General features: G+C 38.6%; 1 protein-coding gene across 6 annotated transcripts in view; it reads left to right on the top strand.

Moving 5' to 3' along the window:
- The window catches only part of mid2 (midline 2), a 141,692-nt gene that overhangs the window by 114,025 nt on the left and 13,520 nt on the right, over positions 1–14,147 (top strand). For all 6 annotated transcript variants that reach the window (XM_055177752.2, XM_055177749.2, XM_055177751.2 and 3 more), the window contains 4 exons: positions 2,991–3,098; positions 9,137–9,285; positions 9,620–9,747; positions 9,867–10,010. In XM_055177752.2, the coding sequence (XP_055033727.1) occupies positions 2,991–3,098; positions 9,137–9,285; positions 9,620–9,747; positions 9,867–10,010 (529 nt within the window). The remainder of the gene's footprint in view (positions 1–2,990; positions 3,099–9,136; positions 9,286–9,619; positions 9,748–9,866; positions 10,011–14,147) is intronic.

Genomic DNA, 14,147 nt, shown 5'->3' on the forward strand with positions numbered 1-14,147 from the left:
TTCTGGTTATCTTTGCTCTTCGTTCTTGTAGACATTATGATCTGTTGAGAACATATTTGGCATAATGTAAAATATTTGGCAATAAGGGACAAATCAAAATGTATTCTCTTTCATCTCCCTACATTAAAGTACTATGGCTTTATTATTTTTTAAGATCACTTTTGTATGATAACATCTGATGTTCATCAGATGCATGACTATACATTTACTTTTATGCATTTGGCAAACACTTTTATCCCAAACAACTTCCATTGCATACATCTTTGTTAGTATTTAAAGAGTTTGGTTCCAAAACGCAATAAATCCATTTTGACTTATTTCGGTAAAAATGTTTTTTCTATACCAAGAAAGTGACAAGATGAAAACCACTATTTTCTGTTACAAACTTTCACATAGCATCTTGAGGTTATAATAACATTAAAAATTCAAATCCATAATTTGATTTTCAAAGATTATAAAAACTGATTATTTTTTCCGCAAAATGCAATAAGTCCATGACAAGTTTTTTTTTCAAAATGCTATAAATCTGTTGAATCAATATATAAATGTGCATTCATCTTTGCCATGTTATATTCATTTAGTTGACTAGTGGTATACACCGATTAAAAAAAGAAACATTAATGGCATTCATCAAAACACTTACCTTGTCATATTAAGAACACTGTCATTGCAGTTGTCATCCTTGGGACGTCGTCGCTGAACCTTTTTGACAGCGATAAGCTGTAAAATGTTTTGGTCCTGCATGATTTTCGTCGACATCAAGTAAAATAATGGGAAGTTTTTCATAAAATCCCCTGGGGTCAATGTGTATGCATGACAGAAGCTTGATGCTGTCGGGAGAACAAGCAACAAAATTTTTTCTGCGCCCAAATGGCTTACGTTTCTTCCCCACCACAGAAAACCACCACAGGTTTTATCGATACCATCAAAAGTATTATTTTGTTTTTGTTTGTTTGTTGATCACGAAGTACAAAGCAGATGAGGAAAACTAATATTCTGTGTGTATTCAACGCGCTGCTATTGTTGTTTACAATGCGTGGAATGGTGCGCTGTGATTGGTTAAACAGATTTATTGCATTCTACAGAGAAGGAGGACTGGCGTTTATCACGTTTTGGGAAAAAATGAGAACAGATAACAGAATAACCCGTCACAATTTGTGCTGCTAACGCAATACTCTACCAGTTGTGCTACAGGAACACAATATAGTATCACAATATATAGTATCCCGAAAGTTTTTGTTATAGTGGTTTCCATTAGACAACAGTGAAAGTGATGGAAATCTGAGTGCTGTTCGGTGTATGAATGACTCATGAGCCCTGCTGTCAGGGGAGTGTTGGTGTCTGGGGAAATTTCTGCACTTGCACATGGGAATATGCATCGGCCTAACTTTCATTTTCTGCATCAAAAACCCGAGCAACCCCCCCTTTCCTCTCCCTGTGCTTTATTAGCCCTGCGGTGCGAAGGGCCGCCTTGTTTAGTTGCCGTTCCACCAAATGGGCATGTGTGCAGCAGTGTGGTGAGAGCCGCCACGCTGTGATGCATATGCCTCTCGCTCATCCATTTTTAACAGGGCCACTCGGGCTCTACGGTGATGAGGCGGACCCCAGAGGAGACCCTCGTACAGCCGCGCACTTAGAGCACTCGGATCTGCCCCATCTGTCAACATACGGGAAGGATACACAATAATCAGAGATGCCGCAAAAACAGACCTCAAAACTCTGAGGCGTCCGCTCTGTTTGTGGGCTCAGAGTCAACCAGTGGACTTCATTCAAAACTCTTGTATATAGCAGACAGTGTTTATCCCATCCTGTGGATTAGCAAATCCACAAACGTGTACAGATAAAGGTCATAAATTGATGAACCTCTTCAATAATGAGGGCAAACTAAGGTAATAGGCTGCTGCGCGGTATTCAGGCATCTTTTCATAGGCTTAATGACTTGTTTAAATCAGTACACCTATTCCTCATTCCCAGCACCGTATCCCAGAACAGGACATAGTCCACAAACCTTGCAGTTAGTACTTCTATACACACTAGGCTATGTTGTAAAATCTGTGTGTTTAAACAATAGACCCAATTAAAGTCTGAGCATAAATACTCTTATAAAATCAGACTTATCAGGCAGAGTTAATGCTTTTAACCGCTTTTAACTCCAGTCCACAAAGACCCTAAAACGTAAAGTTAGATTAAATTCCTCTAAAGTCTCCAGTAAACATTAATCTAGTTCAGGGCATCCAAAACGCATAGTACCACGTAAAGGGTGTAGGCATGAATCTGCCAAAGTGCCGTCTGCCCTCAGGGACTTACATCAGGTAGGCTGTATGCTGGAGATGAAGTAGGGAAAGTAAGGGATTATACATCACATCACTACCATCCTCAGAAAAGTCTTTTGAAGAGTCTCAAGAAAGGCTACTGAGATACCGGTTGAGGGATGTTGTGTTAAGAGGTCTGATAAGAACACAGATAACAGCAACAGGACTGTCAGACTGAGCGCCCTGAGATGAAGACGAAAGTTTTTTTGCTTTCGTCAGTCGCTGTGTGTATTGTTTTGCTTCTACTTTTAAATACTTGTAAAGTCTTGTAAACAATAGGTTTTACGGATTCAGATTTTAGTGATAAAACCATTGTGTCTATGAGAGGTCCTGACTAATACAGCTTCTGTGTGAATGTCTGCGTTTACGATTAACAGCTTAAGTAGATCGGACTTGATTAATAAGCTTTGCGCAGGGATTGGCCAGTGCAGTGATAAAGCAGCATGCAATCCTTTGATGGGATATCACATCCTGGTGTAATTACAGGGATGATCAGGGAATGGAAGGAATGAATGAATTGAAGATGGCATTGAAGAACAGTCTGTAATTTCATCATCTTCCTGCTCTGTAATGATTCGGTCCACCTCACTCCAAACAGTATAGAGTGACTTATTTAGTCCATTGGTCTGATGAAGTTTCATTGTATGTCTTTATGAAACTCTATGCTCTTATCTACAGGTGAACACAGCCATGCATGAAGCCAAGCTGGTGGAGGAGTGTGATGAATTGGTGGAGATAATACGCCAGAGGAAACAGGTCATTGCTGTCAAGATCAAAGAATCCAAGGTACAGTTTCTGTCTGTTTGGATCAGCGTGATTAGTGTGGTCTAAATTACAAATATGAATTAAACATGTATTGTGCATGTGTACACATTTGGTTCAGTCTTTACAGTTTATTTTTTTACACAGATATTTAAAGGGACACTCCACGGTTTTTAAAATAGGCTCATTTTCCAGCTCCCCTAGAGTTAAACACTTGAGTTTTACAGTTTTGGAATCCATTCAGCCGATCTCCGGGTCTGGTGGTACCACTTTTAGCATAGCTTAGCATAATCCATTGAATCGGATTAGACCATTAGCATCGCGCTCAAAAATGACCAAAGAGTTTGGATATTTTTCCTATTTAAAACTTGACTCTTCTGTAGTTACATTGTGTATCAAGACTGACGGAAAATTAAAAGTTGCGATTTTTTAGGCAGATATGGCTAGGAACTATCCACACTATTCCTGACGTAAATGCGGGCGACGCCATCTTGAGCTCAGATGGGTAAAACTTCCGGTGAGCCACTACAGCTAATAGTAGTCCTATTGCAAGGGATACGAGTCTGCCGTTTTGACTGGCATTTTAAAGGCGGAGTCCATGATGTTTGAAAGCCAATGTTGATATTTGAAATCACCTAAACAAACACGCCCCTGCCCCAATAGAATCTGGACCTTTTGTTGAAAGACCCGCCCCACACATACGCAACCCAGGCAACGATGACGGTTAGTAGACACGCTCCTTACTGCTGATTGGCTATAAGTGTGTTTTGGTAGTCGGCCCGTCTCCTTTTCCAAAGCGTTTTTCAAACATCGTGGACTCCGCCTTTAATGCTTATTATGAAATCCAGGAAGACCGGCATAATTTGTGCAGTTAGGGGTTGTCATAGATGATACAAATGCAGTAAATCTTTACAAAACAGTTGTTTTAACTATAATACACGCACAACAACTGAATGTTTATGTGGCGCACGTGCATCTATTAAGTGCATCCACACATCCATCAAGTAAAATCTTTCATAGAAACTGACAGTGAACAATAAATACAATAATTATTCAAATCAACATGTTATGCTGATAATGATTATGCTGATTTATTTATTCTGCTACTATATATTATTACAAAAATGAGATTACAGTACATAATATATAGCCTACGACATTAACTGCTTATTAGTTAATGTTTATAATAGTTTGTGATGTGTTTACGCATACCGTTACTTTTGTTATGTTTTAAATGATTTTTTTAAGCAAATAATTTCATAAGCTCATGTCTTATTACTGTATCATATTTTCATAAAACGAAAACAATACTGAAAACATGTAATAGGAGTTTAATATGTTTATTATGGTTTGTTTAAATAACTTACAATGTGTTGAATGAGAAGCATAAGTTACTGCTGCTGTCGGATCGCGTGAAGCTTGATGTGTAGCCATAAAAACTCGATAAGTTGATTAAAAATTGCAGTTTAAAAAAACCTCACACCAGGGACAGTTGTGACATTTTAAAACATCACTTGAAAATGTTAAAAACAAGAAGTCTCTGTATATTCCATGTATTAAACACTCGACTGACTGTCCCACTGTAGAGATACGGCATGTCTCTGTGCTTTTATATTTGCACATTGAAGACCCGTCACCTACCGAGGAACAACATGAAACGGTTGAATATATGAAGAGTTTCGTTGCAAAACGAGACATCCACCGTTTTTTTAATTGTTAAGAAATATCGTTTTTAGGTTTTGGATTACAATTTATTTCAATTCAACTGCAGTTGTTTTTTTTTGATTTAAAACTTAATAACTTAAAAAATACAGCTAAGTAGCACCATAAAACAAAATAATTACATGATAACATAAAAATAAACATGTTTTGACAAAAATGTTAAAAAATGGATTTATCTCGTTTTGCAACGAAACTCTTCATATCTTGATGTATCAGGACACTTCTTAATTTCATCCTCACACTGGTTCATACATGAAATTATGACAGTAATCATCATGGAAATAGCCGGCTCTGGTTCAGTGACAGTACGTGCCGGAAGTCGCACCAATAATTCGCGCAAAGCGTCATGGGTGTAGGAATAGTGTGGATACTGTCAATTATTACGCCGTAATGAGAGTTCCTAGCCATATCGGCTTAAAAAATTGCAACTTTTAATTATATGCCGGTCTTAGTATGCGATGTACGTTAACTACAAAAGAGTCAAGTTTAAATAGAATAAATATCGAAACTCTGATCATTTTTGAGTGCGATGCTAATGGTCTAATCAGATTCAATGGATTGTGCTAAGCTATGCTAAAAGTGGTACCCCCAGACCCAGAGATCGGCTGAATGGATTCCAAAACAGTAAAAATCAAGTGTGGAAAATAAGCATATTTTCAAAAAAAAAGTGTAGTGTCCCTTTAAAGGGACAGTAGCCTACACTCAAAAAATACAAATTCTGTCATAAACTCACCCTCATGTTCTTGCAAACCTAAGTGGTTTCAATTTTAATGAAACCTGGTACAGGTATAATGGGGCTTTAGAGATGCTGTTAGAAGGTTCAAAATGTGATGGCCATTGAGATGACTGTGAGGAGTAGAGACAAGTTGCTAAATTGTTAATATTACCCATAAGAAGGAGGCTTAGCTTGGCTGGTTGTGGAGTGGTCCTGGTCATGTGACTTCACTTAACAAGCTTCCCTTGTGTAATATGAGACTCAATAATCTTCTATAGCACTGTTTTCTCCTCTGGGATAGGATGTAACTGCTAAACTCGGGATTGTAAATAATGCTAAAAACTACTCAGATATGCCATGATCACCATTACCAGGACCAAACCAACAATAAATGTCAATTTACCAACAACGGAATGCTAATTTGCCTTTATTATGAATAAAAGTGGCAGTTTCAGTTTTGTTTTTTGCTTGTAACCTACTGTTTTATTTTGAAGCTGATGTGATATAGAAGGCACCAACATTCATTAAATAGGTGCATAAACAAATATAAGTAACAAGTAATATCTATAGTTTTTTTTTTTGGATAATTGTAGATTGTTAAGGGTTGCCATGCAATGCTACGTTTTGGTAAACAGGTACAACGTGCTGCAACAGATGCAAATGCTAACATGGCTCATCCAATCATATCGTACATAACGAAACTGTGCATTTTATGATATTACACTTCACACTGCCAAAATTGAAAACTCTGGTTTTATTCTCTTCCATTCATCTCATGTGCACATCGTGCAGTCAGTTTTGGCAAGTTTGACAGTGAACATGCAGCACAGAGACACTTTATCTTGACAGCCTGAACTCACACTCTTGTCAAGCGAGGATCTTAGCTGCAGGATAGGCCTGTGGTCCTGGGTTTTTGGGTAATGTGATGCGAGAGGCCCAGGCAAATGCACTAATCTCTATCAGAGCTTTCTGTACTGCTGCTCGCTCACACGACAGCCCCGAGTTGACATGCAGAGAGACTGTATCATGAGATTATGTCTTCTGCCCTTTTGCAAACATCAGTAATGCTGCTCTATCACAATGTACTTCAATCTTTAGCATTAAAGAGGCTTTGGGGATCATATGCCCAGATGCAAAGTGTGTGTAAGATTTGGTCTGAGCTTGGGCTGTTAGTTGTTTTGAATTTTTTTGAAGTTCTGTTGGTATTTTCTGATGCAGTCTAATTTTGTGTCTTTTCTAAAAAAAAACAAAAAAAAACATTTGATCAAAGGAAATCAGTTGAGGATTTGTTTAATTTATTGAGGATTTCTTTAAGAAATGGGGTCAAGTGTGTCTGATGATTTCCCCTTTGTCAGACATGATGTTCCTCGGTTAAAAAACACTCATGAACTGATTTAAGAAACTTAATGAGAAAGTATAACATCCGTGATTTCTTCTTTAAAAAATCATGTACATACAGTACACACATGTAAAATGGGTTAACATTCTAGGCACTCATTTCTTTTTCCAGCGATGGGTGCTCGGCACAACGTCACGCGCCGCTTAGGTTGCTTAGCAACCGCAGACGCTATGGGAGCGCCCAAGTGCTTTTAAAAAGTGGAGAAAATGCGGAGTGGTCGCATTTTCTGCACGGTTTTAGACGCAAAATGTGAAGCGCCCATCAAAGCATTGTAGATATTCCAACTCGAGTGAGTTTCAAAAGCATTTTTGATTAAAATTAATTTAGACACACTAGGTTAGGAGTGAGTGCCATCCACTGCACTATTTGTGTTTGGATAGGTAGTGTACGTTAGTTAGGGCGTTTATGGACGCTGAAGACTTATCTCAGTATCTTTTCCTTTGTAGTTAGGTTACAAAATTAGTTAGAGATTTTTTGTTTTGTTACTTACTTTGATTTGACACCACTCTTGTCTTTAAGTACATCACTCAGTATGTATAATAAATCACAGTTTTGTAGTATACTTGCTGTCTTCATCCTTGACTGTCCCACACACACCCAATATATATATAAAAATGTAAACAAATTAATAATTTACATTATTGTTACATCCCTTCATACCCCTCAACAAACATTGGGGTCATAACCAGTGGGGGCCGATGACTTCTTTTTTCGAGGGCACTTGAGGTGAAGTTCGTCACAACATGTATGTAGCTTGTCATGTGTGTGGTTCGTAATTTCAAAATAGGTGTTCTGCGCTTGGAGAGATCGTGTGTGCATCACATTTATTGTCAAAATAATTGCCTGCTGAAGACGCGTCTAAAGGGTTTATGATTAAAGATAAGCTCGCGTTTGCCAGATACTCGCATAATCTCATGCATATCAGAGTTTACTGTTAAGGGAGTGTCTTGCGTGTATTTTTGTGAACGTGAGCGTCTCTTTTATTATTAACTGTTTTGACGTGTGTGCAGCAGGCACTCATTTCGACAAAACACATGACGCACATGAGGCAACAAACACATATTTGAAAACACAAGCAACACACGACACTCCGAACATATATTTTGAATTTGTGCCCATCGGATGAGCAGTCACGAGCCGCCACTGGTCATGACAGAGAATATCTGGCATTTTCTGTGGCCATTTTGGGATCACCACCTATGGTTATTATAAAGGAAAGGAAGAAAAGGGAAAAGCTGACCAGAGTCATATATCATGGTTTAATTTTTGTTGAAATTTCCGATCGAAATTGTCCATTTTACATAACCATTTTGGTGTTAACTCAGTGAAATAAATATTTGACAGATGTACTTATTATTTTCTTGTAATATGTAACTTGATAGACTGAACCAGAAGATAAGCTGATTCATAACAAATTATATTTGGCATGAGTGCAAAACAGCTTGACGTTATGAAACACTCGAGTTAAAAACAAAAGTCTCAAGACAGATCTTATAAAATGGACAGTTTCGACTCTGAAATCTGATTGTTATGCTTGTTATTGTTTGGGTGCTATTTTATGGACCTCTTTGCATTGTTTTTTTACATAAGTGAGTTAAAACAAAAAAAAGGGAGGTGCGTCACAAACAGTAATCCCAGAAAAACACAGACTTACATATTATAAGAACAATGTGATTCTTAAAACATTCAAAACTATTCCAATGTTAAGCAAATGAGATTCTTGGCACAACAGGCTGCATTTCGGCCATCTCTGGATTTGTCGGTGAACATCTCTGCGCCTGATTTGGGTCACAAATTTTTCACATGAAATATGCAGTGGTTACACCATTGGGGCAACCTAATTTAAAGCATATTCTCATTCAACATCAATTTTCGAGACCATGTTACTGTATTTGTGATTTCATTCATTTGGTGATATTCCAATTAGTGCTAAACTTAAATAAGCGTCATGATCAGTTACCTCTTTGACTCCCTGCCGTAATTACACAAAGAGCAAACAAAGTGACGGGCTCATTTAACTGTGATGATGAGCACGGGGCGGTAATGAGTTTTTGATAAAACGCTCTCATAGGATTTATCCTTTTTCATAACATTGTAGAGAAAGTAAACATTTGTAACGGTTATAGCTTAGTTAGTTGCAATAATGGCTCGATACATCTATTGTACATTTGAGTGAAAATGTAAACAAGCCTGTATATTGCAATGTATGTGTGTGTGTGTGTTTAGGTGATGAAGTTGAGGAAGTTGGCCCAGCAGATTGCAAACTGCAGACAGTGTTTAGAGCGTTCCAGTGCCCTCATCACCCAGGCTGAGCTCAGTTTGAAGGAAAACGATCACACCCGCTTCCTCCAGACGGCCAGGAATGTGGCTGAGAGGTGAGATGTGACACACATACTGTACAGATATCATCCATGTCTCCGCCAGCAGTTCTTATCATTTGTGATAACATTTAGATACTTTGGATCTGTGCTTTCCTGGTTTTCCTGGTTCCAGCCTAGCATTATCGGATAAAATGTCCAAACTGTGACATGTCTAAATGCTATCTATCAAATCACCAAATGGCTTCTTGGCATTATGTAATGCTGACTGTATTGTCCTCTGCCTTAGTTTTATTTTAACGAGTGTTGCCAGACGCTGTTTAAAATATACGCATTAGTCATCTAAATTACTGTTTTTGTTCCCCCCTCCTTTCTCTTCTCTTGTGCTCAGAGTTGCCATGGCCACAGCCTCCTCTCAGGTCCTCATCCCAGATGTCAATCTAAACGAGGCCTTTGACAACTTTGCCCTCGATTTCTCCAGAGAAAAGAAAATCCTGGAAGGACTGGATTACTTGACAGGTAAACCCAGTGGGGAAACCGAAACTGTTTTTTGTGCATGTAGTATAAACTTACTGATAAAGCCAATATTACATCAGCTTTATTTTTGTGGAATCAATACGTCCTGTCTTGTTTTCCAGCACCCAACCCTCCATCCATACGAGAAGAGCTCTGCACGGCCTCTCATGACACCATTACAGTACACTGGACCTCTGAAGATGAGTTCAGTGTCACGTCATACGAGCTTCAATACACCATCTACACTGGTCAGACCAACTTTATCAGTAAGTCAAAACACTTGTCCTGATCATTTAGATCTGCAACTATGGAAAGCTGTTTATGTAGAAAAAAAAACATGAACTGGTGCTCTAAAGAACCCGGATGGCAAAACATTGATCTTAAAGGAACACAACAACTCCCAGAGTTAGAAGTCCATGCATACCTTTATCATCTCCGTGCTGTAACTCTGTCTGATGCATCCACAGCTAGCCTAGCTTAGCACAAAGAATTGAAGTAAATGAGCCCAGCTAGCATACTGCTCCCAATAAGTGACAAAATAACGCCAACATTTTCCTATTTACACTCACCTAAAGAATTATTAGGAACACCTGTTCAATTTCTCATTAATGGAATTATCTAATCAACCAATCACATGGCAGTTGTTTCAATGCATTTAGGGGTGTGGTCTTAGTCAAGACAATCTCCTGAACTCCAAACTGAATGTCAGAATGGGAAAGAAAGATGATATAAGCAATTTTGAGCGTGGCATGGTTGTTGGCGCCAGACGGGCCAGTCTAAGTATTTCTAGGGTTTACAAAGAATGGTGTGAAAAGGAAAAAACATCCAGTATGCGGCAGTCCTGTGGGCGAAAATGCCTTGTTGATGCTAGAGGTCAGAAGAGAATGGGCCAGCTGATTCAAGCTGATAGAAGAGCAACTTTGACTGAAATAACCACTCTTTAACTGAGGTATGCAGCAAAGCATTTGTGAAGCCTGCACAATTTGAGGCGGATGGGCTACAACAGCAGAAGACCCCACGGGGTACCACTCATCTCCACTACAAATAGGAAAAAGAGGCTACAATTTGCACGAGCTCACCAAAGTTGGACAGTTGAAGACTGGAAAAATGTTGCCTGGTCTGATGAGTCTTGATTTCTGTTGAGACATTCAGATTGTAGAGGTGGTGTAAACAGAATGAGAACATGGATCCATCATGCCTTGTTACCACTGTACAGGCTGGTGGTGGTGGTGTAATGGTGTGGGGAATGTTTTCTTGGCACACTTTAGGCCTCTTAGTGCAAATTGGGCATTGTTTAAATGCCACGGCCTACCTGAGCATTGTTTCTGACCATGTCCATCCCTTTATGACCAACATGTACCCATCCTCTGATGGCTACTTCCAGCAGGATAATGCACCATGTCACAAAGCTCAAATCGTTTCAAATTGGTTTCTTGAACATGACAATGAGTTCACTGTACTAAAATGACCCCCACAGTCACCAGATCTCAACCCAATAGAGCATCTTTGGGATGTGGTGGAACGTGAGCTTCGTGCCCTGGATGTGCATCCCACAAATCTCCATCAACTGCAAGATGCTATATAGCATCAATATAGGCTAACATTTCTAAAGAATGCTTTCAGCATCTTGTTGAATCAATGGCACATAGAATTAAGGCAGTTCTGAAAGTGAAAGGGGTCCAACACAGTATTAGAATTTATTTAAGAAAGTATTGTTTTGGGGATTTTAATATGCAGTCATTTTCTCTCCACGAAATGATACTGTTGCTGGGAAAAAAGAAAGTATTTTAACATAAAAAAAAAAACATTTCAGTAGGTAAGATTTCATCCTATATACAGACTTTAAACAAGTGTGAGTCTAATATAACACTCTCACAATCTAACAGCATTTTTATGTAACTAATCCATTGTTAGGTCCAGATACAGTATATCATACCGTACATACTGTATTGTGCTCAATGTGCATACTGCTAATATATTTAGCATTTTTGAACACCTACAAGACGAACATACCTTTTAGGAAGGGAAAGAAAAGGTGCGCTTGCAGATAAAAGCATTGATGTGCGGAGGATGTGTGGAGTGAGAGAGCTGTACTAAAGGCTTTGAAAGATAGAAAAGAATAAGCTATTAACAGCTTTAAGGCTGGTAAAACTTATATAGTAAACAGACAGCCAGCATCATCATCTCTCTCAGACCTGTTTCCACATTATCTTTTCATGCCACTTCAGTAACAAACACAGTATATTCATTACAACCGTTGATAGTTCAGAGACCCAGGAACATCTATAGTGCAACCACGGGCTCCTTTGAGGATACAAACAAACAGACGCTGAAATGGAGAGGAATGCTTTTTACAGCATTGCTCGTTGAATGTGAATGCTTAAACGGTGCAGCTTTTAGATGCGTATGCTTCACTCCCATGAGGAGAATTTGCTCAGCTATTGGCCAAGTGAAAGCTTCCAAGAAAGATTCAATGAAATGTAATTGAAAGATTCAAGTTATTGAATCTAAATCTAAAGAATTTGAAGTTTCTGTAGCTCTCCTGGTAGATTATGGGTTCAATTCCCATAAAATAATGCAAGTGCATTAAAGGGGGCATTTCACAAGACTTTTTTAAGATGTCAAATAAATCTTTGTTGTCCCCAGAGTACATATGTGAAGTTTTAGCTCAAAATACCATATAGATAATTTATTCTAGCATGTTAAAATTTCCTCTTTGTAGGTGTGAGCAAAATGTGCCGTTTTTGGGTTTGTCCTTTAAATGCAAATGAGCTGATCTTTGCACTAAATTGCTGTGCCGTGGTTGGATAATGCAGATTAAGGGGCAGTATTATCCCCTTCTGACATCACAAGGGGAGCCAAATTGCAATGACGTATTTTTTCACATGCTTGCATGTTACTGGGTTGATCTTTTTCACATTTTCTAGGTTGATAGAAGCACTTGGGACCCAATTATAGCACTTAAACATGGAAAAAGTCACATTTTCGTGATATGTCCCCTTTAATGTCAATGCATAAATGTAAAGCAACATCTTTTACTGGAATAATGTGTTTGGGTATCATCTTGCTTGTTTGTTTTTAGGCTAGTGAAACTAATGATTTTATATTTGCTCCTACCAAAAACGTGTTACACTTTGCAAAGATATTCAGAGCAAAAGCATAATATGAAAAGGTCTTCGTAGCACGAAAAGTAACAGTAATTTATCATGAAGTGTCATTTTGTTGTTGCCCGAATTTAGCCAATACCGTTCACCTTCTCGGTCTGCGACGTGCCCATTAACAACAATGTGGTATGTAAAAATCCATACATTTCCCCCGCAGTGCACTCAACTTCAATATGTGTGACAGGACGACTGCCGTGAAGGGAAAGCCGATCTTTGGTGACCAATTATAACGTGAGCAGAATTCATCTGAATCAAAAAAATTTGAATCAAACACAGACAAGCAATAAAAATGAAAAAAGTGCTTTTTCGCCGTAGGCCTGTAGTCGATTAAGATGGATCGTCAGTTTTGTTGAAAGAATAGCTCGGGTTTGTGTGCGGACTCCTGTTTATCGCCGACCCTGTGAAAGCGAGGGCAGCGGCCTGGCATCAGCCCTGATTAGATCTGACACAAGCTAATGCTCTTTGCTCCGCTCGCATTGTGACATTGATTGATAGTGATACAAAACGCTGGAGTGGCATGCTAACCTGAAGCACAGTATGCAAATGCTACTGTCCTTGCAGGAGAAACTCAGGACACATCACCTAATCTGACGTGCGCACCTCGACGCAGGGTTGTATCATGACAGCCAGCAGACACTTTTTATAACAGGATGGAGGTCGCACCAGTTAGACAAACTAAACAAATCCAATGGAAAGACAACCGCGCACACAAAGAACGATGAGAGAGCTTGTCGACAGAAAGTTGTTATGTAGTCGGTTATGTAACCCTCTCCTGTTGACGTTGTTTTAAGTGAAAATATTAACGACTGCCCTGATAACATTACTTTATAACCCACATGTTGAAGGCACAAACAGAATCAAATTATGTTTTATCAAATTGTCAGTCCCTTCTTTGAGAAAAAGCACATCACTAAGGCATCTACAGTACTGTGCTAAAGCCACCGTGCCATTAGATTCAAGATGTACTTAGTGCCAGGAGAGGTCAGACAAATTACTGACTTTTGCCTGAAGAAGCCAATTTTTGTACATATTTCATGTATTTCTGTTTGTATTTTAATAAAGAGAGTGAAAAATATGGATGGTCAATCAAACTTATGATGTATATAGAGCCGTGCTAAAATACTATACCTAATAGCAGCTATTATTCAATTTATTATCTTTATTGATGAGGAAGGAAGTATTTAAGAATTATTGCCGTTAAAGTATATCAACTATACCAGTATTACTGTGCATCTTATT

Source organism: Misgurnus anguillicaudatus, chromosome 16, assembly GCF_027580225.2.
Source record: "Misgurnus anguillicaudatus chromosome 16, ASM2758022v2, whole genome shotgun sequence".
NCBI lineage: Eukaryota > Metazoa > Chordata > Actinopteri > Cypriniformes > Cobitidae > Misgurnus > Misgurnus anguillicaudatus.